The 26,567-nt window shown below is 50.3% G+C and overlaps 3 protein-coding genes across 5 annotated transcripts in view; all 3 read right to left on the bottom strand.

Moving 5' to 3' along the window:
• Positions 1-7,300, bottom strand: part of OSCP1 (organic solute carrier partner 1) — a 30,916-nt gene extending 23,616 nt beyond the window's left edge. For all 3 annotated transcript variants that reach the window (XM_010841158.1, XM_010841157.1, XM_010841156.1), the window contains exon 1: positions 7,088-7,300. In XM_010841158.1, the coding sequence (XP_010839460.1) occupies positions 7,088-7,199 (112 nt within the window). In that variant the 5' untranslated portion in view covers positions 7,200-7,300. The remainder of the gene's footprint in view (positions 1-7,087) is intronic.
• Positions 7,301-12,492: 5,192 nt separating this feature from the next.
• MRPS15 (mitochondrial ribosomal protein S15) lies at positions 12,493-18,990 on the bottom strand. Its single transcript, XM_010841155.1, has 8 exons — positions 18,585-18,990; positions 18,251-18,295; positions 17,243-17,318; positions 16,408-16,456; positions 15,321-15,405; positions 14,330-14,388; positions 12,894-13,085; positions 12,493-12,645 (listed from the first exon to the last, which is right to left on the bottom strand). The coding sequence occupies exons 1-8, from the start codon at positions 18,718-18,720 to the stop codon at positions 12,508-12,510; spliced, it is 780 nt and encodes a 259-aa protein (XP_010839457.1). The 5' UTR covers positions 18,721-18,990; the 3' UTR covers positions 12,493-12,507.
• A 1,976-nt stretch (positions 18,991-20,966) lies between these two features.
• The window catches only part of CSF3R (colony stimulating factor 3 receptor (granulocyte)), a 22,106-nt gene continuing 16,505 nt past the window's right edge, over positions 20,967-26,567 (bottom strand). The window contains exons 11-20 of the mRNA XM_010841154.1: positions 26,317-26,541; positions 26,145-26,224; positions 25,529-25,742; positions 24,272-24,460; positions 23,799-23,900; positions 23,075-23,221; positions 22,822-22,962; positions 22,490-22,583; positions 22,165-22,246; positions 20,967-21,745 (exon numbers count right to left, since the gene is read on the bottom strand). Of these exons, the coding sequence (XP_010839456.1) occupies positions 21,266-21,745; positions 22,165-22,246; positions 22,490-22,583; positions 22,822-22,962; positions 23,075-23,221; positions 23,799-23,900; positions 24,272-24,460; positions 25,529-25,742; positions 26,145-26,224; positions 26,317-26,541 (1,754 nt within the window). The 3' untranslated portion in view covers positions 20,967-21,265. The remainder of the gene's footprint in view (positions 21,746-22,164; positions 22,247-22,489; positions 22,584-22,821; positions 22,963-23,074; positions 23,222-23,798; positions 23,901-24,271; positions 24,461-25,528; positions 25,743-26,144; positions 26,225-26,316; positions 26,542-26,567) is intronic.

Genomic DNA, 26,567 nt, shown 5'->3' with positions numbered 1-26,567 from the left:
TAACCTGATCTGTAAGTTAGTCTTGGTGTTCGTTTTTGGCACTCACATGAGCTCGGCATAATTGCATGAGGCAGGAATGTGCTAGAAGCCAGATTTCATCAGGAGACTAAAGCCAGGTGTGTGGAGGGGTGGTTTTTCATGGGTGCACTGGAAGGGTCAGTAACTGAGTTCTTAACGTATCGGGCTTCTAATCCTGGGTTTGGATTATGAAGTCAGTTTCTGCTTATTATTTTTGGATATATAAGATAAATTCCAGTGATTCAGTTACACAAAAAGTCTTCAAAATCCATACTTTTCACCTGAAATTCTGCAGTGCATCAAGAGGTGGGCCAAAAATTGCTTGAGAAGTGGTGAGAGACGGTTGTGAAATATTATAAAACTATACCAACCACTTCGATTGGAGTTTTCTTCGAGCCTGGCCTGATGAAGTAATTCTCTTGATGAAAGCAACTGTGTTTTTAACTAGTACTTCTGTAAATTTTATTGTTTATGGGAATACACAACTTGAAACCAAGGGTAAAAAAGAGAAGCTACTATTTCTGGGTGGTTACCATGTTTTGAACCCTTATTATGTTGTAAGTCTTGGGCTTAGAACTTTCCATTCATTATCTTATTTAAATAAATAAATAATCAAATGATTTTGAAGGGTACCCCGCTCCTCACCCCCAGTTGCTAGGGCTTTGAAAAGGAAAAGAACAGAGATTTAAGAATACTCAAGTTTCTCAAAACCAAGGCAAACCTAATCAGACTATAAACCAATTTAAGAAACTGAAATGATAGCAAACAAGCACAAAAGGCTAGTGGGGGTGGGCTGGACAAAGCATTTGCTGAAGTATCACCTTATTGTATCAAAGGAGAAAACTGAGTTTTCGAGAGGTTAAAGTCCAAGGTCACACAGCAGGGGGTGGAGCTGAAAAGAGAGCGGGGCTGTTTGATTCTAGTGCCTGTGCTCTTAAATACTACACTTTATCTCCTCTGCGTACTCAGTGTGGAGAGAGCACTTAAAACATCGAGGCTGATGGCTGATGACATGCATAGGCTATACCCAGGGTCAGATAATGACATTTAAAGGTGAGAAAGGCGGCGGTTTTATTCTGAGGACTCAACAGCTTTCTCAGGCGTGCTGTTGGCTGTAGGTGAAGGGGAAACTGAAGATGTGGCGTGATAAGACCACAGTGCACGCGTGTCATGCCTTCTGTGCTCAAGCCTGACGGCCATGCAGCCACATGCTTCCACATTTCTCAGCTGCTCAACAGATATCTCTGTGTGCTCAACAGCTCTTTGGCTACATGATGCTATCACAGAATTGTTTAAGGACGACTAAATAGGACAGCCCACCTGGAAATGCAGCTATTGTCGCAGGTGTCCTTGCAAAGCTTGGAACTGTGAAAAGGGACAATGCCTCGGGTGCAATATGGTTCTCTGACTAATATTTGCTTGGTTTTCATCTTTCATGCTGTATTTAAAGATTCAACTGTACAACCAATATCTCAGCTAAAGAGAAACTCACGCCTATTCTTTTACTTGGAAATGTCTAGAGTGGTCCCACTCTAAGCCCCACTGAGGAAGGACTGGGTGACCCTGCGGATGCAGACTGAAGACATGCAGCCCCAAGGTAGCGTACCTCGTTTTCTGTCCACCTCTGTCCATTCATCTACACGAAGCATATAAAAAGAAAACACCAGTTCATGAAGCAAGAATGTTATTTTCAACGAGGCTTTAAAAATACCACTTCCAACAATCTGGCTTACGAAGCTTTCTGTTTCATGTTTGGGTTAATGTTTAATGCAAACACTCTGCCTTCCATTTGAAGCTTTTTAAAGGCTGATGGATAAATGACAAGTTCCAAAAAAGCCCTAGGGAGGCTGTATCTTATAGAGGGTGGCCCAGGAGGAGAGGAAGCTCAGGAGGATGAAATAACCTGGGGTTTACCTTGAAAGGTTCAAGAAACCATCCACTCTAACGCTCTGAGAGTAGACATCTTTCAAAATAAGCCTTTTAAAAACACTAACTTCCACAAGGAAGAATAATCCTGAGAACAGGACAGAAAGAATTTTCTTTCTTTACAACCTGATTCTCTTATTAATGCAAGAGTTCTCTTTCTAGAACTACTCAGAACTACTCACTACTTACAGAACTACTCATATTAAAAAAAAAAACAAAAACTAGAAATATAAATTAACAGAAAAAACTGTTTCTGATTTACCTTTTATACAGAGAGGTATGACTTCCATGTAAAAAGAGGGAAATAATGATGGGACCACTGTACAGAAAGCTCCTGAGGACAAAGGTAGACAGGGAAATACCAAGAAGAGACCAAATAAGGAAAAATGTACTTGGCTAGGGAGAAGGCACTGGCGACCCACTCCAGTACTCTTGCCTGGAAACTCCCATGGACAGAGGAGCCTGGTAGGCTGCAGTCCATGGGGTCGCGAACAGTCGGACACGACTGAGCGACTTCACTTTAACTTTTCACTTTCAAGCATTGGAGAAGGAAATGGCAACCCACTCCAGTGTTCTTGCCTGGAGAATCCCAGGGACGGGGGAGCCTGGTGGGCTGCCGTCTATGGGGTCGCACAGAGTCGGACACGACTGACATGACTTAGCAGCAGCAGCAGAGAAATCTGTGAGAATCATGACCCTTTAATGGGCTGAGACCTGGCTCTACTGTTTACTGGCTGTATAACTTCAAGCAGCTTGTGTAATCTCAGTTTCTTCATCTGTGAAATGGGGATCATAATTGCACCCACCCAGTAGGATTGTTGGGATAAAATAGACACATCAAACACTTATCCAACTTCTCTCCTAGTTCTGCTTTCTCTACTTCAGAATTTTGGGCGCCACCCATAAAGGCTCGTGATGAGCCTTTTTTTTTCTTTCCTTGATTTTTTGGGAGAGATTTCAATCTAAAACCACTCATGGATAAACAGAGTTCTACCCACAACCACATTTGAAAATCATTTTGTAGTTTGGTGTACTTGGGGAACATTTGCACTAAATTGTTTGAGAAGTGACTCCTGAGGTTATAACATGCATGCTGCTGCTGCTGCTAAGTCGCTTCAGTCGTGTCCAACTCTGTGCGACCCCATAGACGGCAGCCCACCAGGCTCCGCCGTTCCTGGGATTCTCCAGGCAAGAACGCTGGAGTGGGTTGCCATTTCCTTCTCCAATGCTTGAAAGTGAAAAATGAAAGTGAAGTCGCTCAGTCATGTCCAACTCTTCGAGACCCCATGGACTGCAGCCTACCAGGCTCCTCCGTGCATGGGATTTTCCAGGCAAGAGCACTGGAGTGGGGTGCCATCGCCTTCTCTGAATTAGCATATATGTGCCTTCAGTACGCAATGCCCACAGCTCCTAAGAGACCCTCCTGAAAGCACAGCGAGTGCCATGTCCTGACTAGCCACAAAGGGTTCCTACTGCGGGGTCAGACTCCCCTGGGAAAATTCACCATCTTTCTCCCACAGAGTTACAGGGTTCTGGAGAGAAAACACTGGGGAAGCAGCACCAAGACTCTAGCCTTCTTTGAGCAGATGCTGGCTGCTTTGGCATAATGTCCACATCTGTCATTTCAGGGCATTTATTTTACAGGTGGTCTTCCCTGATAGGCTCGTGGGAATTCACAGAGATAGAGCTGCAACCCTTTTGAAGGTGTGTTTGGCAACAGAGGGGGTGCCAGGGGCTCACCAACCCTAAGGGAGAGTGATTACCTGCTGCTAACCAAAAAAAAAGAGCCGGCGAACACATGCCCAGGGCTACCAGGAACACCTGCAGGCAGCGTTGTTCAGCTCCAGCAGAGGTCGCTGTCGAGCTGTGTGTGCTCCTGGCCCTCTTCCTTCTGAGGATCCCGGAAGGTAAAGAAGGATGACGTGTTTGTGACAATTCCACTTTACTTATATTTTGAGTGGGAGGTAGGCTCAAGGCTTATCCAGAGCTTCCTGTGAAATTGGAACTATAAAAATAAATATAGTATCTCACAGCACTCGGTTGCTCAGTACTCCTCTGTAATCTGCATATCTTGGGAAAATCACTTAATAGCCCCATGCCTTAGTTTCCCCTTCTGTCAAATGAGGAAGGCAAACAAATGGTAAGAGGGCCTTGCTTATGAGTATTTGTAAGAGTGAGTGAGTGAAAGTTGCTCAGTCGTGTCTGACTCTTTGCAACTCCATGGACTATACAGTCGATGGAATTCTCCAGGGCAGAATACTGGAGTGGGTAGCCTTTCCCTTCTCCAGGGGATCTTCCGGGAGTGAGACAAAGGCAACTTTTTATTATTCTGGCAGTTGCTTAAACGTGGGACCTCATTCAGTATGCAACAGTCAGAAGTTGCCCCACAGACAGAGCACTTCCTTTCTGTTGAAGGCTAAACTAGAGCGAGCTGCCTTCTGGGGAGAAACTGCAAGATCGGCCCTGGACTTAAGGGAGTGGGATGGGCTCCAGGAGACCAATTAGTTGTTTAAGACAGTGAAAACTTCTAGAAGAAATACGATTTCCATCCAGAGCTTCAGTGAGGACTAGTTGACTGCTTTGGATCTCACACCCTCTGCCCTGTTTTCTCGTTCTATTTTCTGCATGTCCTCATCAACCAACTACTTTCTGTCATTTCTTTGATGAGACCAGTGGGTACCCTGGATTTTTTTTTCAAGCCTCTCCCTCCCAACCTTCCAACTCCCTCCCTACCCCATTCCCTCCACAAAGATTCTGATGTAGTCCCCTGGAGTGTGGAAGGACAGAGCAGCCGTGAAGGTTGTGGGTGAAGAGTATGAGCTCTAGAGCCTAATGACTTGGGTTCAAATCCATGACTCTTCCTTCTTACCAGTTATGTAAACCTGGGCAAATGGACCTCGCTTTCCCCATCTGTAAAACGGGGATATAGTATTACCTACATGATAGGATAGTTGTGGGGATTAAGGTGTTCAGAGAAGTCCATGGTACATGGTTAAGTGCTTAATAAGTATTTGTTGCTATTGCATCAGGAAGACATATCCCCCAGGTTTAGAATCAGTTACTGGAAAGACTGATCAAAAGCCCTACCTCCGGAGGATGCACAGAAGGGCTGCATGAGGCTCTGCCCAGCACCTCAATGGCATCTGACACAAGTCGACGGTGGAGGGAAAGTGTGTGAACATGAATTACGGAAGATGGCTGGAACTCCCTGAGGCTGTCCCAAGCAAACCCAGGACTGCAGCTCCTGAACATAAAGGAAGCCAGTCCCTTAGTATAATCACAGGGTCTTGCCCAGACCGCCTCTTGAAAGACCACACCTGCGACTCATTGTGTTAAACATGTTAAGTTCATCACCTCATTCGATCTTTACAATGTCACTGTGAGGTATATTTTATTATTCCCCTTCTATGGAGAAAGAAACAGGCATACAGAGTTTACACTCCAAGGTCATACAACTAGTTAAATGCCAAAGCTGGAATTGGGAACCATATCTGTATGACTCCAGACAGCTGGAGTGCTAATGTATCCTGCCTTTCAAGACTGCAGACCACTAGTACAAGCACTACCTATCAGCTCACTGGTGCCAAAAGCCTAAAGGAAATCACATAACATAGCACAAGGAAAACAGAACCCTCTTGAGGGAAAAATGGCAATGTAATATCAAACAGTAGTTCAACAAACGTTTACTGAGCACTAGTTTATTCAGTTGCAGGCATGATGCTAGGCGCTGGAGTACAAAGGTGAATAAGACAATCGCGTTGGGGAGACAGACACATATGCAGACCATTGCAGTATAACATGGCTAGCGATAAGGTTGAGGCGGGGCACAGATCTGGTATGGGAGTATGTGCAGGCCGTTTCCTATGTGGAGATGAGGAGATGATTCTTAAGCTGAATAATGTAGGATGGAAGGGAAGTGACTAGCATGGAAATGGGAGCGTTGGGGTAGAATGGGAATTACCAGCATGGAAACATGAGTGAGCATGCTTTAAATGGAGACCTACAAGCAGTTTGGTATTAAGATACACAGCAGGAGGCAGGCAGCGGTGGAAGCTGGGACTGCAGAGGTGGACAGGGGGTCAGATCAGGAAGGTCCCTGAAACGCCCTGCCAATGACTTGGCCTCCATCCAGACAGCAGTGGGAAGCTGACAAAGGGTTTTAAATAGCAAGGTGTACGGACAGATTCAAATGTTAGAATGCTCACTGGCAGCAGCATACAGAATTAATGGAGGGGGTATGCTATAGGGAGCTCTTTCTCTTTATGCATGGACTTGGACTCAATTGAACAGATACAACAGTGAACATCTGCATTTGTACGCTGAACATCAATTGACATACGGAGACTGTTGGAGACAGTAAATATTTGAATCAGCGGCGATGTCAGTTACCTTTATACCAACTTTCCTTTCTCTATCTTCAAATACAGTATTTCCTTCATACTTAATCCCAGGAAACTTAGTGAAAACAGCTGTTGGTTGAGAAGGAGAGAAAAAGGGTGGCAGAGAGTTCTGGGTGGCCATTTCTCTATGGTTAGATGTGGTGTGTATGGCAGGCAGATTTTGCATTTTAGAAACTCTCATATAATTATTTCCACAACTGCATTCTCTCCAAACAATTGTGAAGGGAAAAGACAACCTTCTTATATTTTCTTATTTATCCATGTTATTTCAGATGCCCACCTTTCTAGAAATAGCTTCTGAACTTAGCAAGACTGGCCTGCGGTTTGTGAAGGAGGATACTGCACAGAGGAATGGAGACTCAGAAGGTTCCCTGGGGGGAAAGAGGATGCTCCGACTAGCAGTGTGCCACCAGGGGTGGGGCACTGGGACGCTCATATTTGGGAGGGATCAATTGTCAAGAGAGATTGGGAAACCATCTCCAGTTTAAGGGGATGAGTAAATGGGGGGAGGTCAGGTACCCTCATAATACTCAATGGGGGTATTAAATCTCTCTGTGGTGAAACGATCTTTTGGGGACTGTGCTGACGAGGGGTTCTGCCTGGATGGGGCTGTGGGTTATGAAAGAGGTCCCCGGCTATGAGAGCGCAGAGTGCAGGGGTGTTGGTCAATCTGTAAAGGCGCTTGGCTATAGCGGTCTGGCTGAGGGGGTCGGGGCTGGCTGTGCGGGCCGGGAGCCTCTCACCTTTGCGGGCCTTGTCTCCGGGAATGTTCTGGGCCCGCAGCCGCTGGTCCAGGATGTAAAGCATCTCCCCGCCCAAGTTCAGGAAGAGCAGCGGTAGCGTCCGCATGGACATGGTGCCGGAAAACCAGCGCGTCTGGTACAGAGCATCCAGGTTTAGTAGCCAGAGGCCTGGAGGTCCCGCAGCCGCGTCCCCGAAGCCCGGTTGCTAGGCGACGCGGCAGGCGGCAAAGAAGGCCAATCACCAGGCCGTTTGTTGGGAGGCACCCGGGGGCGAGCGCGTCCTGGGCGGGGCAGCGAAGACCTACGGGGTTGATTGGACGGAGCCCTGCCGGCCTATGGCCCTGAGCGCCGGTTTTGAATTTCTTAAGACCCGGAGGGTGGGCGAGGATCGGCAGGGTGGCCACCCTTTCCCCGCCAGGGCGGAGTGCTCACGTGCCCCTAAAGGAGGAAAATGAAAGTGTTTGCCGCCTCATTCCTGGCGGACTCTTTGTGACCCTGTGGACTGTAGCCCGCCAGGCTCCTCTGTCCATGGGATTTTTCCAGGCAAGAATACTGAAGTGGGTAGCCAGTCCCTTCTCCAGGGATCTTTCCCATCCGGATCGAACTCAGATCTCCTGCATTGCAGGCAGATTTACCCTCTGATCCACAAAACCCAAGCCAAACTCTTTTAGAGCAGACTGTGGGCAGACAGGCCTGTTGTTGTTGTTAAGTAATTTTTAATATGATCATCACATTAGCTTCAAAATTATTTATATCATGTAATTTTACCAACAAAAGCCAAAACACAATTTTCAAATTAAATCAGATTTTCCGTTCTAATAGACTTTCTCAGTAAGTTCAAAGGAATTGGCAGATTCGTGATCCTGACAAATATGAGAATCATTTGATTCAGTTTGGTTAGAAGTCAATTCTTTTATACCTTTGTTATGGGAAGCACTGAAACCACCCACCCTGGCCAGGCACCACAGTAGCCATTTGCATGTTGTTTTTCTGCAGGAGGTCCCGGTAAGGAACAGGGAGCTAATAAGCCTTCACCAACCAAAAGAGTTCAGGAAAGGTCAAAAGGAGACACCATCTGTCTGACCACTTCCCAGAATCTTTCTGGCATCCATCTTGGCTGAACAAGGCATGCGCCACCAGGAAGGACTCTGAGTCAGAATGATTGGCTAAGGACAACCCGGAAACTAATCCCATCACCATAAAACCCGAGACTGCAAGCCATGTGACAGAGCTGTTCTCCTGGATTCCCTTACCCTACTGCTCTCCACCTGGCTGCCCTTTCCCAATCTCTTACTTTGTCAGCACATGTGTCTCCTTGGACAATTCATTTCCGAGTGTTAGACAAGAGCCCAGTTTTGGGCCCTGGAAGGGGTCCCCCTTCCTGCAACACCTTTGTAGGTGGTGGTTTGGTGGTTTAGTTGCTAAGTCATGTCCTACTCCTGCGACCCCATAGTCTGTAGCCCACCAGGCTCCTCTGTCCCTGGGTTTCTCCAGGCAAGAATACTGGAGTGGGTTGACCTTTTCTTCTCCAGGCTGACCTGGGTTTGAATCCCTGCTCTGCAGTTTCCTTGCTGTGTGACTTGGGGCAGTTGTTTTGAACCTCGGCTTCCTCACACTGGAAAATGGAGGGGACAACCATCTCCCCGTGTTGCGGAGAGGAATCACTGAAATCATGCAAAATGCCAGGCAAGCCCTCAGCAAAATGGTAACTTTCAGGTGGGGGATGTACCAGAGGTCCTTGAATTATTTGCATTTCCTCCCTAAAAGCCACATGGCGTGAAGCCCCTTGTTTCATGCACCGGGAAGCAAGCCAGGCCTGTTCAGGGTGCATGCTGTGCGCTCCAAAGCTCCCGCACGGTTAAGCAGGCCTACCATCCACTTCTCTGTTTTGAGGGCCGTGACCACGTTCTTCATCTTCATCTGGAGCTACGGGATCACCTTCTCATCATCTGCTGTTTTTACGTTTTTACTTTGATAAGCAACCATTTCTGTAAATTTCAGTGCTTCTGAAACCTACTAATCATCTTCCCCTCCAGCCACTCAGACTTGAAACCTGAGCGTGGTTTTCCAGGTCCCTCCCCCTGGGTCTTACTATCATTCACCAATTCTGCTTTTCCCACCAAAATCGTTCTCACATTTCTTTCTTTTTGTCTGCATTACCGTGTTTCTCCATATTAACTGCTCTTTTCTCACTTCCACAGGCCTGGCTGCTAGGCTAAATTTCAGAAGACACCTGTCAGGCTTTCGGCATGACATCCCTTTGGTGGCTTTCTACTCTTTGGCAGAACACAGATGAAATGCCTTTGTGAGGCATTCAAGCCTGTACACTCTGGCTCTAACTGCCTTTCCAGAGACCTCTTCTGCACTCCCTTAATACTTCGTAATCCAGTTGAACTCAAACTCATTAGCGTCATCTTCTCTTTGGAGCATCACCTCCTCTTACTGATAACCACACCCACCACTGCAAAGTCTTCCCTTAACATATAAGCTCAAGTCTTTCCCACACCTTCTGGAGTCCACTTTCCTTCCTTTCAAAGCCGAGGTTTTATGAGAATAGTCTACTCTTGTAACCTCAATTTCCCCCATCATCATCACCCACTTCATTGCCATTGGATTCAGCTCTCTCCACTCCACTGAAACTGCTTCATCATGAAGAATTTTTGGTGCTTAACTGACATCTCAGTGGATACTATACAGTGATTGAAAGCTAGCAGCCCAGGGCTTTGATTTGATCTTGGCTGGTCTGTGCACTGTCTTAAAAGGGACTATAACTAGGATGGGACTGTAATGAGCAGCTTAGCATCATTATCTTACTCTTGGCCTTCATGCATTATGCTATCTGCCTGGTTGCTAAAAGCATTTGAGTTTGTTTCAGTGTAGTTTCCTCCCAGAGCTTCTCAGACCACTTTTCCCCCTAGACAGTGTGGTATCATGAACAGAACATGGGCTTTCGAGTCAAGACAGATGTGGGCTTGAATTCTTGCCTGTCTCTAACTAGCTGTGTGAATTTGGACAAATTGCCTGAGTCTCAATTCTCTTATGGTAAGATGAGGATAGTTATGCCAATATGGCAGTGGGGTTGGCACGGGGGAAGTTTGGTAAAGGTGGCTTTAAAGATTACATGAGTTAATGTGACTAATGCAACATTTAAAACAATGCCTTTCCTGTAGAACCTGTTCCATGAATCTGTGAATGTGTTCTTTTCTTGCCTTCTTCTCCAGCATAGCATCTCCAAAGTAGCTGTGTCTACTCATGTCCTGTCCCATAACAGGCATTCTCTCCTATTCCTGGAGGTGGTATCTGATCCTTTCATCTCACTTCTGATTCCTCAGGACCCCAGGCCCTCTGTTCCACCCTCATGTCACCTTCCCCTTGACCTCAGCTGTTCCTCCTGACTCAGGATATGCCCTCAGAAATCATCCTTCCCATCTGGACACGGTCCTGTTTTCTTCACTCACATTCCCTCCCTGAGCAATTTCACTCACACCCATGGCTTCAGTCACCTTAAAGGTAACTCCAAAACCTGGCTCTGGTTTCCAGCTGCTCTTTTGGATATCACTATAATGCACCTTCCTTTCTTTCTGGCTTCCTTTCTCGCTCAGCATGAAATCTAGTTTTCCCCCAGTGTTATGGACTGAATATTTGTTCTTCCCAAATTCAAAGGTTGAAACCCTAACCCTACCCCTCAATGTGATGGTATTTGGAGATGGGGTCTTTAGGTGGTCATGAAGTGAGGTCATGAGGGTAGAGCCCTCATGAGGGGATTAATGCCCTTATTAGAATAACTTTTCTTCTCCTTGGAAGAAAAGTTATGACCAACCTGGACAGCATATTAAAAAGCAGAGACATTACTTTGCCAATGAAAGTCCGTCTAGTCAAGGCTATGGTTTTTCCAGTAGTCATGCATGGATGTGAGAGTTGGACTATAAAGAAAGCTGAGCACCAAAGAATTGATGCTTTTGAACTGTGGTGTTGGAGAAGACTCTTGAGAATCCCTTGGACTGCAAGGAGACCCAACCAGTCCATCCTAAAGGAAATCAGTCCTAAATATTCATTGGATGCTGAAGCTGAAACTCCAATACTTTAGCCTCCTGATGCAAAGAAGTGACTCATTTGAAAAGACCCTGATGCTGGGAAAGATTGAAGGCAGGAGAGGGGGATGACAGAGGGTGAGATGGTTGAATGGCATCACCGACTCAATGGACACGAGTTTGAGTGGACTCCCGGGAGTTGGTGATGGACAGGGAGGCCTGACGTGCTGCAGTCCACGGGGTTGCAGAGTTGGACACGACTCAGTAACTGAACTGAGAAGGGCAAAAGCAATCTCTTCTCCTTCTCTCTCTCCCCACTTTCCTGCCTCCCTCCACATGTGAGGACATAGTCAGGATGTGGCCATCTACAAGCCTGGAAGAGATTCCTCATCAGAAACCAAATCAGCCTGCACCTGGGTGTTGGAATTGCTGGCCTCCAGAACAGAAAATATATCTGTTAAGCCACTCAGTTTACGGTACTTTAAAACAGCAGCCTGAACAGACTAATACACCCCCAAAGCTCTGTATTATCTGGTTTCTGCTAACTCCTCTGACCTCATCTCTTCCTATTCTTCTCTTTGCTGGCTCAGCTTTAGTCACACTGTCTTCTTTGGGTTTTTCAAACATACTAAGCATACTCAGGTTTCAAGGCCTTGGCACTTGAATTGGTGTAAACGAGTGTGCTTTGTGGGGAGTTGTCCGTAACGCCCCAGAATTTATAAGCAATGTTTTGTACCTGTGCAGTTTTAGGGACAGACTTTTATCAGATTCTCAGTCTGAACACCAACACCCCTGCCTCCCCGCAATTAATCGCTCTGATCTCCTCGTCCTGTCCGGCTCTACACTGCTGCTGTTGATCTAGTGGAAACACAGACTGTTATCATCACTCCTTCCCAGCCAGCACATGAAGCCTCGCAGAGCCCGGCTGGAGCCTACCTGTCAGGCTGTGTGTCCAGTTCTGCTGCTCTTTTGAGTGCCGCACACGCTCGTACACTTGTCTTTGCACTTGCAATCCCTCCTGCCTGGGACGCCCTCCCTCCCCACTCCCGCCTGGTGAACGGCCCCTCATCCTTCAGGCAACTGCTTGGAGGCGGTCGGACACTGGCCTCCTCACCCCGCGGCCAGGCAGCCTTGCTTCCTCTGTGCCACCGTGTACTCGGTCTCGCCTCCACTGAACGGCCCCTGGAAGACGGGGTTGTTTACCCGAGCGTGTGTGAGGTGTGTGATGAGAATGTGTCCCGTGGTGCCTGAGGGCAGGGACTCTGCCTCTGACACCCCAGAATCCCAGAGCTGCGTGAATGAGTGAATTCCTCCTTGTCCCAGGCCACAAGGAGCCCCACCTTCTCTACTGTTATTCTTCAAGGCAGCAAGACGTGACTTTATCAACATTTATTGGGTTTCTTTGATTGCCTCTGATCTGGCTTCAGAAGGGCTCTCTGGGTTCCTCTGGCCTTGTTTCTGGGCTGCTGCAGCTGCAGTTTTTAAGGCCCTTTTTTGCTTCTTCAGCTTTTGAACCTCTTGGAAAACCTGGGGATAAGAGGGGATGGGATCAGCCTTTGTAATACTATGCAAAACTGCAGACTCGAAGCAGCTGGGGTGGGGAATGACTCCCTCAGATGGTCACCCCAGCCTTTCTCCATGGACTTGGTGACCTGGGAACCACAAGGCCTCAGGCCCAGCTCCACGCCTTGCTCAGGCTCAGACGACCCCTCCCTCTGCTCTCGCCACCACAGTCCTAGAGTGGGACCAACCAAAGCAGCAGTTCTGAATCGTACCCGAATGCACAGAGCCTTCTTAGTTGCCAAGCGTCGGTGGATTTTCCGGTGGTACGGAGGGGGAAAGGTGTACTCAATCCCCAGCTCCTTACATGTCTTCTCAAAGACAGGATAGTTGGTCTTGCGGAGGTTTTTGAGCATCTTTTGCCTCTTGTCAATGCTCATCAGCAGATAGCGCTTGTGGGCTTTGTCCTGTATGAGAATTGGTACTACTTTGAGTATTATGTAAATAAGTGGGTGCCACTTCACAGAAACAAAGCATGATCATTTTACCATGGCACTGAAACAATCTTAGGCAAATATCAGTGCAACTCTGAGCTAGGCAGTGTCACTCCCATTTTACAGATGGGAAAATAAAGGCTCAAAGATGTTAACTGATTCATTAAAGATTTCAGAACTGTGCTGGGTCAGGACCTTGTGTGAGGTCAGTCTGGAATCCAAGTCTGGTGGTCAGACTCCACATCTCATGCTCTTTCCCCTCCACCCACCCACTCAGCCTCTCCACAGCTCAGCACACTGTCAGCTGGGGTGGGAGGAGGGAAGGCCAAGGAAGACCCCTGCCCGCAGACAAACACTGCTTCCTCAGTTGGGTTGGTGTCCATACTCCAACTCTGAGCTCATGGAACAGCTCAACTAGCTTCAGGGAAGAGAGGTGCCAGGTGTGGAGCCAGACCAGTTTGTGTTAACAACTGTGTGTTTATTAAAAATACCAGCAATTGCTTCATTACAGCAGCTCTGCATCCGACACTGTGCTGAGATCTGGCAGACTGGTTAGGAATGTGGGTCTGCAGCAAGACCACCAAGTTTCAAGTCCCAGCACAGCATTTCCTAGTGGTGTGCCTGCAGGGGTAACTTAATCATGCCCCACCTAGATTATTCTTCCATACAATGTGCTACAAAGAAGAGTTATGAGGGTTAAATGAACTGGTGCACATACAGTATTTAGTATGAGGCCTATAAATAAGGCCTCAGGTTGGCTGCCATTATATTCATACAGTCCTTGCAATCCTCTCAGAAGGTACTGATTCAGTCCCCATTTGACAGACAGGAGAACTGAGGCTTGGACAAGTAACTTCCTGAGACCCACAGCTAGTCAAGTGGCGGTGGCAGAGCTGAGTTTTGAACCCAGGCCAATCTGACCCCACTCATACACTCAGCAACTACTGAGCGCCCCTGTGTGCCACACACTGTGCTCTTGCTCTGACGTTTGTGTTCTTCTTGACCATTAACAAACCTCAGCCTGCCCTGTAAGGCTCCCTTGTCTCCCCCGGAGGCGGGAGGGAAGTGCGTTTCCCACTGCAGCTGAGGGGTGGGTGCTCTGCTGCTCTGGCCACCCGGCAGCTCAAGTTGCTTCTCCGGACCCGGAGCCCCTCAGTGCTCAGGCGCCTCTCCCCACAGCTGCTGACGTTTAGCTCTGAGTGAGGCCCAGGGGTTACCTTTCGATGTTTCTGCATGTGTTCTTCGTAACTGCGGATCTTGACAGTCAAGGCAACAACTGAAACCACAAACCGCAGAGGATGAGAGACAGGCACAGAGGAAGGAAGGGCCAGACCTCGGTTATGTCCTAAGGCCTCAAGGAATAACAATCACCGAAGCTCTCGTACCGCTCTCCACCATTCCCAGAGCAGTCTGAATTTTAAGAGCTCAAAAGTCTGGAATATCTTGCCTTTAGAATGCAAAGCCTGAGGAAAGGAAGTGCCTTAATCTTATGAAGGTCTCATTGCCAAACCCCAAACCCCCAAATCAGCATTCTTAATGGTAAAACTTTAGAGCATTCCTATTAAATTCAGGACTTAGTCTGGAATGCCTGCTCTCATGGTTACAGATTCAATACAGCCCCAGAGGTCCTTGCTAAGGCAATAACTGAAGATCCCCAAACTGTCAAGGGTCTCCTCCTTGCCTCTTTCCCCCAGCTGCCATCCTTATCTCTGTGTTTTCACTAATGAGTTTTCAGAATTATCAGCTCCCCATTCATCTCTTAAAACCTCAGAACATCCTTCCTTCAGGTATCCTCTTGTTTGGCTCAAGCCTGTGTTGCAGAGATAGGGACAAAGGCAAAAGCAGAAGATGGCCCCAAGGAGAGGTTGTCACTACAGAAGGCCCTTCCCGTGTGCAGTACACTGAGTCCTGGGAGCACTGCAGAGAGTGCGCGGGGACATTGGCCCTGACCACGCGCCCTTTCACATCACCTTAGCCGCAGAGCACAGAGAGGAACAAGCTCCTTAGGAATGTCACCTGAGCTCATATAGAGATATGACTACATCACAGAGCTCAGAAAACAGAGTCCAGTTTTCCTTGGTCCTTCCTGTCTCTCCCTTTATTAAGCCACATCTAATACCAGTGTATATGCAGATGAGGGACCTGAATCCAAGTACCAGCTAGCAGACTATCCTGCACCCCGACTCCCCAAGGGCCCCCCCGACCAACTTTGAGCCTCCAGGGAGCTGGTGTCCTTCGGGTTTTCCACGACCTTGCTCATAAGCTGCTCTTTCTTGATTTTTAGCATTTCCTTCTGTTGAAGATAGAGAGAGAGAATCTGAGAGGTCTGCCACCCACTAAGAACTGGTCCTCAGGCCCCAAGTACAGGCCTGCAGTCACGGCGACCAGGCCACAGGCGCAGGGGCTGACTGCACTCAGCTCCTCAGGGCTGCAGTCACGGCGACCAGGCCACAGGCGCAGGGGCTGACTGCACTCAGCTCCTCAGGGCTGCAGTCACGGCGACCAGGCCACAGGCGCAGGGGCTGACTGCACTCAGCTCCTCAGGGCTGCAGTCACGGCGACCAGGCCACAGGCGCAGGGGCTGACTGCACTCAGCTCCTCAGGGCTGCAGTCACGGCGACCAGGCCACAGGCGCAGGGGCTGACTGCACTCAGCTCCTCAGGGCTGCAGTCACGGCGACCAGGCCACAGGCGCAGGGGCTGACTGCACTCAGCTCCTCAGGGCTGCAGTCACGGCGACCAGGCCACAGGCGCAGGGGCTGACTGCACTCAGCTCCTCAGGGCTGCAGTCACGGCGACCAGGCCACAGGCGCAGGGGCTGACTGCACTCAGCTCCTCAGGGCTGCAGTCACGGCGACCAGGCCACAGGCGCAGGGGCTGACTGCACTCAGCTCCTCAGGGCTGCAGTCATGGCGACCAGGCCACAGGCTCAGGGACTGACTTCACTCAGCTCATCGGGGTATGGCCTCTGGCCAATTGCGTGGCTGCTCACATCTAGGTGAGCCTAAGGCCAATGCCACTGACAAAGAATGCTGGACGAACGTTGCTCACTCATGCGGGCATCAGATTTTTATCGAGTACCTACTGTTTGTCAGGTGCTAAGAGTACAACGAGGAACAAGCTGTACCCTTAGTCTTTGCCCTGGAGATGCTCAGTCTGGGGTACTGACAAGTGGCTCCAGCATGACAGTGGGATAAGCACTCTGACTTGAGAAGCATGGGCTGGGGGGTGCTAGCAGGGTAGGAGGGAGTCTCCAGAGGACAGAGAGAGGTCAAAGCTTGGCAGAGGCCACTCACCTTGTTGGCCATTTCCAAAGATATGAGTCTTTTCACAACATCATCAACCCTGTGGGAAAAAACCACAGCAATGAGAGACGGGTGTGGAGGGAAAGGGGGAAGGGGAAGCAATGCTGTCTTCATTTTAGTTTGAAAAGCAAGAATGGTTAAAAATTTCTTTTACAACAGGAGCCTCTCTGGAAGTGGGGTGCCATTTCTCAGGAATTAAAAGTCTGCATGGATCTGATCTGCTAGGCTGAGAACATGCAATGATGTGGTAACAGGAAACTGGGGCTGTCAGCTCGAGTGTTCCAGGTTCATTGCAGGGAGGGCAAAAGAGGATTTCCATTTTAGCTGGGATATGGCCCAGTCTGTCTTGAGACACGCCAATTCTACAGTCATTGTTTCTTTCTCCTGTCACACTGCACTGTGGGAGGGACTGGACGGACTGCCCAGCTCCCACTGCACAGGACAGAGGCTGCACACAGGGGCCTGGTTTTGATGTCTTTCAGCCCTGATTCCCCTTAGAAACTGTATGACACTGGGGAGTCTGATACTCTACAAAATGGGGACACCATGTCTTCCCTCACAGGATTGAGAAATGCAAGATTTCTACAAAGACCTGTGAGGCACGGTGCCTCCTTGGTATCTAATGGCAGAGGGTCTTTACCCAGAGTATAAAAACAGCAGGCAGGTATGCTCCATCTGGCTCGCCTGCCCACTCACTCTCATCATGCCTGGGCTTCTCTGCCCTGTTTCACAGTCAAGCTTCAGATCCAGCAGGTATCTCCCTCGAAGCCCTCTCCTTGCCAATCCTCCCAGGGCTCTCTGCCTCAGGAGATTTCGTCCTGCTTACTTCTCAATTCCAGGGACATTCTGGTAGTCCTTCAGCAGCATGGAAGGGGGCGGGTCATCTTCTTGGCTTTGCTGGACTGTCAAGTGCAAGGATGGAAAACACCCAGAGTCAGCTCTCACTGCCCATCCTCCTGGACTTGGCTCTTCCCATCACCTCTGTCAGAGACATCCAGGGTCTCAAGCAAGGCACTGGTATCTCCGGGTTCACTTTCTCCTCTGCAAATCTTGTGGGCATCTGCCTTGATATTTCATGCTGGGAGTAGACAGCCTTTCCCAAGACCCTGTACTGTGCCTGTGCCTCTCACACACCTGTCTGGCTCTACAGTTATCAGATGTCCCGCTAGGATGGGTCCTCCTGTGGACGGACTGAGTTTGACTCCCTTTGAATCCCCCCCAGTCTGGTCCTGTGGCTCAGCACAGAACAGGCACTCTACAAATACTCGCTGGCTGACTGCATGAATGAAATAAGGGGCTTACTTAAGGAGATGTCTGAAAGGTGAACACCAGATAGAGATCACAAGAAAGCCTCAGCCTTGGTGTGTGCTTGCAGGTAAGGGAGAGACAAGGCAGAGATCCACTTGTCCTCTCCACTCTGACCCTGCTCTGCCATTACACTAATAATATTAAGCAAATAATATTAAGATCTAGTAAGAGAAATCTGAACAGCTATGCAGACTGCCTGGGGATGGGAAACCAGGCTCTCCACCTGGGAAGGGCGGACACAAGGCGCTGTATTTTAGGTAAGCCTCGGTAGTGTAATGCCCCTGCCTCTCAATGGTTCATTTCCACTCACGCCCACTCTAAAAGCTCCTGCTCCCATCCTCCCCTTCTCCTGCCCTTCATGCAGGATCCAGGCCCACGACTTTGTTGCAAGGTGAATGTGGGCTTCTTCGCAGGACCTCTGCACCATCACCCCTCCACCCCTGCCTCTGGGTGGCTCTAAGTAACCACCTCAAGCCTTCCCGGCAATTGAATCTCTCTTCCGCCTCAAGTCGCATCCAGTTCCTACCTGGTTTCTGGGTGGCATATCCGCGGGCAGCCTGGAGGATGAGACCTACGCAAAAAAAAAAAAAAAGGGCGGGGGGGCTTAGGTCCGTCTCCTTCAACAGTCCAGCCGTGATTCTGGTCTATGGCCGTCGCATTACCCTTCCTCTGTGCCGAACCGCCGCCGCATTTCTTCGGCACCAGGATACCCCATGTCTCTCCCACCTCACCTCACTTCTTCCCACTCACCACTTTTTCTTCTGCCGCTACACCGTCCCCCAGTAGCCTCTTCCCCCTCATACCCTCTATATCCTCCAAATCCTATTTCTCTACTCTCGCTGTCCGGCTTTTCAGCTCACCTCCAGGACTTGAGGGAAGGTTCCGCTGGACGGAGAGAAGCTTGGCGCACCCTCCGCCCGGCAGCCCGAGGACCGGGGGCTGTGTCACTGCCTGGGTTCTAATCGAACTCAGCACCCTCCACACCGCCCTCAGCATGGTGACTTCTGACCCCCAATGGACCCGCGCACGGCCGCGTCGCCTGCGCGGTACGGACTGGGTTACACGGGCGCCGCCATGTTGGCTCCGGCTCGACCAATCGAGTGCAGTTGCGAGACCGGAGCAGATGAGGACCGAGATGATGGATTGACAGGTAGGCCTCCGTGATGACGCGGAGTTGGGTCAAGTGGAGAGGTCTGGTTAGCTATAGCGCTCCAGTACTCTTGCCTGGAAAATCCCGTGGACGGAGGAGCCTGGTAGGCTGCAGTCCATGGGGTCGCTAAGAGTCGGACAGGACTGAGCGACTTCACTTTCACTTTTCACTTTCATGCATTGGAGAAGGAAATGGCAACCCACTCCAGTGTTCTTGCCTAGAGAATCCCAGGGACGGGGGAGCCTGGTGGGCTGCCGTCTATGGGGTCGCACAGAGTCCGACACGACTAAAGCGACTTAGCAGCAGCAGTAGCAGCAGCAGTAGCAGCAGCAGCAGCAGCTGCAGCAGCGCGAGACTGGAGGGGCTTGGTTGCCTGGCCCTGTTAGTGGCGTGCGGTGCTGTATCAACTCTAATGCCACCTTTTCTTGATCATGCATCCTGCCCTTAATCCCACTCCAGTTTCCTGACGAGTTATACTAAGGGTTTCCCGTGGGCCTGTCAGTGGTCTTCTTCCCCCGACCTAGTATTTCCATCCCCTCTCTCCCTCTCCCCGGAGAGTGCAGGATGGGGCCCCTAAGAACTGCTGGGTTTCAGCCTCTTCTCGGGCAGCATTGCAGCGTGGTGACTGAGGTCGGTGATTTTGGACAGCTGGAATCCTAGCTCAGCTGTTTGCTGGCTGTGCCACTGTGGGCAAGTCACTCAACCTTTCTGGGCTCCAGTGTACTTACTCCATGATATAGGGGTGGTAATAACATTATCTTTATTTTAGGTTGTTAGAGGGTTAACTGAGACAGTTGTGTGCAAAGCACCAGGAATATAGTAAGTATTCAAGAAATATTAGTTTTGATATTTGTGAAATGAGGGGTATAAGGACAAATGCCAGCTTCACAGATGGCTAAGTGGTAAAGAATCTGCCTGCTGGAGTTGCAGGAGACAGATCCCCTGGAGGAGGAAATGACAACCCACTCCAGTAGTCTTGCCTGGAGAAGCCCGTGGACAGAGGAGCCTGGTGGGCTACAGTCCATGGGGTTGCAAAGAGTCGGACATGACTGAGCCACTGAGCATGCAGGCATGGACAAATGCCAATTAAAAGTAGGAAAAATATACCTTAATTTCCCCCAGTACAAAAAAGAGAAAGACTCTCCTCCTCTTTGCTTTTCTTAAAGCATTTACTTTAGAAAACATGTAACTGAATTCTTTTTCTGCCCTTTTGAGATGCATGTAAATCTTTTTAAAACTAAATAGGCCTCTTGCCAGTTTTACCACTCAGGGATGTCTTTCTCAGGGACCTGGGAGTGGTCTGTTTGAAATGTAATTATTAAGAAAGATAGAGCCCTTGTCTCCCAGTTTCTTTGGAAGAGCAGGAGCTGGTCTCCAGCTCCAAGTTGCAAACCTCCCTCCTCTTATAAAGATATGAGAAATTTATTTTTCCTTTGAATAAGGCAGTTAGCAAACCCAGGTTGGCTACCCCATTTCCCAGCTGAATTTAGGATGACCCTTGTGTGACAAATAGTGCTGTCAAGTCCTCTTGCTTGAGAAGTAGTTATTGATTATCTTGAGAAAATGTATGCAGTGAGTTGTATCCGCTTCACTGTGTAAAAGTGTAAGACTTCTTTTCGTCTTTGCAAACTCTTGAGCTGCTTGCCCATGACATTCTGGTTTAATTCTCGCCCAATTAAAAAATTTTTTTCTTCCTTGTCTATCCTTATGGACGGGTTTTCTAGGCTGGTGGGAGATTTTGTTTTTAATTATATTTATTTTACAGGGGTTACTTGTTTCCGAGGTCTGTTTGCCACGGCCCCAGTTATCTGTGACTCTCTTGGTAACCATGGCCACTGTGCCCTGGTGGTCATTTTTCAGGTCTCCATCACTAGAATGGGAACTCTTTGAGGATGGACTAAGCCTAGTCATTTTGGAACCCTGCTGCCAGCACAGTGCCTAGGTGTTAGTTGAATGAAGGAATTAAAGAAAGAATAAATAAATGAATGATTCTGAGGAGCACCCCACCCCTACGATCGCATAGGCTCTGAAAAGAAAAAGAATATAGATTCAGGCACACTCAACAGTTGCTCAAAATCAAGCCAAACCAAATCAGACTATAAACCACTTTAAAAGACTGAAATTATAGGAATCAAGTACCGATTATACAAAACAAAGGCTAGTGAGCAGGGTGGACCAAGCCTTGTCTGGCCTTTGAAGTGGGAGACCCAGTCCATGGAGATTGGGAAGATAGAGGAGGGATGCTGAGGGTCAAAGACAGGGGGAGGCTGGGAGCCTTTCTGCTTTTCCTGGGGCTGAGTGGTTTTTTAGTGATGGGCTTACTGGCATTCTCTTCTCTGGATAGCCCAGGCTTATCAAGGAGCAGGCCCAGGTGGGGAGTCCCAGGAAGCCCTAGAAGCCCCCAAGACCCTCCGCCCCACTGACCCGGAGTCCTTGTAGTAGAGGGAAGTCAAGCAGAGGCTCAAAGATACTGTCGTCCTCCGGATGTGGGACTAGGGGCTCTGGGGTCCCCGGAGAGCTGGTCTGGAACCAGAGGTTCTCGTAGGACTTGGGACTGGGGGAGAGGCCCTCCAAGAGGGGCTGAGTTGAGTCGCAGCGGAGGTAGTGCCCAGGCCCTGGGCCCGTGGGGCTGCCCAGCACCTGCACGTAAAGCACCTGGTCGCTGTTGCCAGGCTGGGGCTGAGGCTGAGCGGAGGGCACTCTTGGGTCCCCCTGGAGCACATAGGCCTGGACAAGGGTGGAGAGGCTACCGGGCCCTGAGCTGTCATTGGACTCCCAGGGCCCTGGCTTCTTCTCTTCCTCCTCCAGCACCGTGATCTTGGTGATGGGTGGCATGCCGGGGTCCCGAAGGCTGGGCAGCTGTAAGATATCCTGACATAAAGATGCGTGGTGAGGGCCTGGTTCATTTCAGATGTCTGTTCCAGCCACTGTCCCTTCCTGCACTGGGGTGGTGGTGGGGCATTCCTGCTGTTCCTTGCTGGAACGCAAAGGGTTACTCAGGGGATGCAAAGCACCTCATATGTGCCGGACGCGTGCTATGTGCTGTTCAGACTTAGCCCGGTGAATCTCCCCAGTGCTTTTGTGTGTGATTTGTCCCATTTCACAATGAGGTGACTGAGGCTTTGAAATGGGTGGAGCTGGGATTCACACTCAGGTCTGCTTTGCTCTATAAAGAGGTGAAGTGATGGGAAGGCCTGAGTACTCATTCTTGGGGGAGTTTCCCTTCACTTTGAGCCTGGGGTAGGAGCCTAACCCTCAGACCCATTTCCCTCTCCCTCCAGTGTTCTCACCTCCGCCGTGATGGTTGGCACCCAGGAACCCAGGCTGCTGCGGGCTGGGTCCGGGACACTCGGCCAGAGGGAATACTTCCTGCTGGAGAAGAGGGCAGGTGAAGGCTGGGTCAGCATGCCCTCCCGTCCTCCCAGCATTTCTCCCACCTTCTCCCAGCAGCAGAAGGGATGACCCCTTCGTGCAGAGAGGAGAAGGAGGGGGGCCTGACTCCCAGACCTGAACCCTGTGGCCTGGCAAGTCTGAGAGGAGCCAGCCTTGCTCACCTGGGCCTTCAGTTCCCTTCGGCAGGGTTACCTGGGTGTCAGGTCTCTCAGAAGGACTCACCTGGGTCTGCAGCAGAACTGGGCAGCCCCACAGAGGCAGATGAGCAAGACCAGGAGGCCGAACAGGCCCAGGAGGATGTGCAGCTCAGACTCCTCTGAGGTGAGGGGAAAGCCAGGAGAGGTGAGAGTGCGTGCAGGTGAGACTGAGCCTCCGCCCTCAGACTGGGCTCCAAGGGCAGGGCTGGGCCTTGGCCCTCAGATAAGATCCAAGGGTAGTGCTGGCTCTTCCCACTCAGGGACCCAGGCAAGGCTTATCTAGTTTCACAGTGGCAGTCTTTTGGGTTAGGCCTCCTCCCAGCAGCTTTCCCTGACCAGTCCCCATTCTCCCCTTACCTAGAGTCAAGGTCATCAGGGTGAGGCTTGTGCTGTTGGCGGCCCACACCTGGCTGGCGGCCATGAGTTGGACATAGTACAAGCTAGAAGGCTCCAGGCCACGGAGGACAAAGCTGTGGGTGGAGGCATTCAGGACAGTGGCTGGGAGTAGAGGAGACTCGTGAGCCTGGGCCTGGCTGCTGAACCTCCCCAAGGCCTCTGAGCACCCCCTCCCAGGCCTTCTGGGGCTGCGGGTCACTGAGGATAGACTCACAGAAGGACTGGTCCTGAGTGTTGGTCCAGAAGATGGTGTAGTGGGTAAGGGGGCTCTTCCCCAGCTCAGGGGCCTCAGGCACCCACTCCAGCTGGGCCCACGTCTTGCCAATGTGCCTGAGATGCAACTCTGGGCCATGGGAGGGGGCTGCCGGAAGAGAGAGATGCAGGGGCTGATGGGGAGTGGGGTGGGGATGAGGGAACCCAGTTGGACTTCTTGTGGCTCCCCAGACCCAAGAACTGGGACACTTTGTGGGGGTGGGTGGTATAAGAAAGTTCAGGGGGACTCATATCCAAGCCTCGTTTTCCCAGGAACTTTCACTGAATCCCATTGACTGCTAATAAGTGGCTGAGCTGAGATTTAAACCTGCTTTTCTTTGACTCAAAGCCTTGCTTCCTGATTTCTGCCAGGCCTGGTTTTGTCTGGTTCACTGTTTGATTTCTGCCTCTCATGTGACACCTGTCCAGTTTTTGCCAGAATTGCTCCTTGAATTCTGCTGAGCTTACTTCCCAGTTTCCATTACCCCACCACCTGAGTTCTTTCCAGCTGCAGGGGTCTAGTGTAAGCCAGGGGTAATCTTAGGATTGAGAGAGACCGTTTTCTGGGCCAGAGGTAGGGGGGGCGGGGAGAAAAAGTTCTCTCCTAATTCCAGATTTTGGGGGGCCTAGAGAGGCCTTGAGAGAGAGGAGGGGATTCTGAAAAAAAGACTTAGTGGCTAACGAACCCATCTCTTGGGAGTAGGCATAGATATGCTGGGAGGGTCCCTTGGTGTCCTGGTACAGGGGGGTCACAGTGATCTCGTAGAGCTGAAAGGGCCTGATGTTCTCTGTAGAGAGAAAATGGGGTGGGCACTCTGGTTAGGGGCCAGCCTCTGATGATGGCTGGGGGCTAACCTTAGACTTCAGGGATAACCTGAGCTTTGTTCTTCAGGTCTGGCCTCTGCAGTCTCTTCTTCAGATCATTTGCTTGGGGGTAAGGGGCCACAAGTGGGAGAGAGAGAGCTAGAAAGGTGGCAGAGTCAGGGCTAGAAAGAGAGGCTCCAGTTAGACTGCAGGAAGAACTTCCAGATTCGGAGGACGTGCAATGAGAATGGTGCAGGAACAGGGCAATATACATCTTTAGGGTGGTTCAGGCAGATAAAATGCTCCCCCTGCTCCCCAGCCCTGCCCATCTGCCCAGCCCCCAGGCCTGTCTCACCCTGCAGCAAGGTCCCTGCAATGCTTCCATTATGCTCCATCCTCCAGGTCATAGGACTGCCGTTGGGGCTGGGGGGACTGAGGCCCCACTCAATCACATAGCCCTGAGGTTGAGGACTGGGGGGCTCCCAGCCCACCCAGAGGCTATGAGGGTCTCGAGCGGTGGTGTGGAGTCTGCCCAGGGGTGGGCCTGGAGATAGAGTAGGAGATGATGTGAAGATGAGAAGAAAGGCCCTAGAGCTAGAAACCTGGGTTCAAGTCTGGCCTTTGCAACTTACAAGCTGGGTGACCTTGGGTAAGACAATATCTGAGCCTCAGATTCCTCATCTGTAAGGTGGAAAGGATGATAATAAAGTTGTTACCATGGAGGGTCATGGTGCAGAGTAAGTGAGATGGTACATGAAACAGGCCTGCTGTGGTAATTAATGATGAAAGCTCACCCTGTGTGGTTCTCTGTGTGTATTAATTCACTGAGTCTGCTAACAGTCCCAATGGGGGCTCGACTACTGTCCCCAACTTAGCAATAAGAAAATGGAGACAGAGAGGTTAAGGGACTGGTCTAGGGTCACATGGCTGGGAAATGGGAATACTAGCTCTTGTTATTGTTAATCCGTGTTCAGGGGCATCTGAGGGTGAGAGTGACTGATCCCCTGAGAATGAACAGTTAACTGAGGGACTATTTTTTTTTAATATTTATTTATTTGGCTGTGCTAGGTCATGGTTAAAGCATAGGGGCTCTTTGATCTTTGTTGCAGCTTGCAGGATCTTTAGTTCTGGCATGTGGGATCTAGTTCCCTGACCAGGGATCAAACCTGGGCCCCCTGCATTGGGAGTCTTAGCCATTGGACTGCCAGGGAAGTCCTAGGGACTATGTTTTAGCTGGAAAACATTAGAACTTTGTCTCCCATTTCCTTGGCAGAATAGACTTTATGTGTGTGTGTGTGTGTGTGTGTGTGGGTAGGCACTGCCACCAGCTTAACTTGGTTCTGGCTAGTGATAATAATAGTCACTAACACATACGGAACAGTTACTTTGTGTAGGCACATGTCTAAACTCATGTAATCTTCACAGCAATGCTTTGAGTTAGACACTGTACCATTCCCATTTGCGAGATGAGTAAACTGAGGCCAGGGAGGGTAAGTAACTTGCCCAGATCTCATTGCTAACAAGTAACAGGATTAGATTTGAACCCAGGCAGTCTAGCCTCTGAATTTACTTGCTTAACCACCATACTGTACTAGCTGTGGGCCCTCTTTACCTTTGCTTTCCAAGAAAACCACGGGGGTGGGATGCGAGGTCCCAGCTGTGTTATAGGCCTTAAGGACCACCTCCCGGGCTTCTGAAGGCAGTTGGAAGGTACAGTTCAGCTCCGTGGTGTCACAGAGGGTTGGCTCTGCCCCAGCCTGGTCTGAGGGTCTCCAGGAAACCAGGTAACCTTGGATCTGTCCGCTGTCTTCTTCCAGGGCTATTGGCTGTTAGTGGGCATAGGAGGAAAAATATAAGGAGATGCGCAGCTCATCTTGAGTGGGGGAGAGCTTCTAGATGGAGTGTCCGTGTCCCCGGAACTGAGCCACCCAGACTGGGAGTCAGTCCTCTTCCCTCCCTCCCTCCCTTCTCCCCCGTGCTAGGTCCTAGAAGAGAGGAAAGGATAAAGTAACTCAGTGTGAGCAGCAGGCACCTAACAAGGTGAGTCCTGCATTGTAGTCTCTGCAGAAGGGCACTGCCCAGCTTCCTGGTGCACTACCCAGCAAAGTGTGTGCAGATCACGTACGTACACATCCAAGCCTGCCAGGCCTGCTGGAGTCCTGAGCCCCAGCTTGCAGGGGTCTGTTTAAATCTGAAGAGGTGGAGGGATGGCCTTCAGAGGGGGTTACCTTCCAGAACAGCTGCACAGTCACCGTCTGGGGGTCCAGCTGCCTCTGCCGCCACCACGTGTCCAGTCTGACGATGGGGGCTGTGGAGCGAGCAGGAGGGGAGGGTCAGGGAGGGCCCCGGAGGCCAGCCTGGATCCTGATGGCTGCTCCCAGCCCCTCACCACCTGCTCACCCCGTTGTGCAGTGGTCAGCTCCAGGCTGGGGCTCCATTCGCTCCAGTGGCCGGGCAGGCGCCAGCGGGGGCAGCGCATTTGCAGGGTGTAGGCTGTGGATGGGAGGAGCCCGCAGAGTTCATACTGGGAGGTCCTGGCGGGCAGGGCGCTCACCTGGTGGAAGACAGGCATGGCTGTCAGCCTGGACCTCTGTGCCCTTCGGGGCCAGCTCAGTTTACCTGAGCCACCTCAGGTACCTCAGCCACCCCCT

The sequence above is a fragment of the Bison bison genome, unplaced genomic scaffold (assembly GCF_000754665.1).
Source record: "Bison bison bison isolate TAMUID 2011002044 unplaced genomic scaffold, Bison_UMD1.0 scf7180017864158, whole genome shotgun sequence".
Lineage (NCBI taxonomy): Eukaryota > Metazoa > Chordata > Mammalia > Artiodactyla > Bovidae > Bison > Bison bison.
Note: the sequence above shows the minus strand (reverse complement) of the source record. Positions and strands in the feature narration are given on the sequence as shown.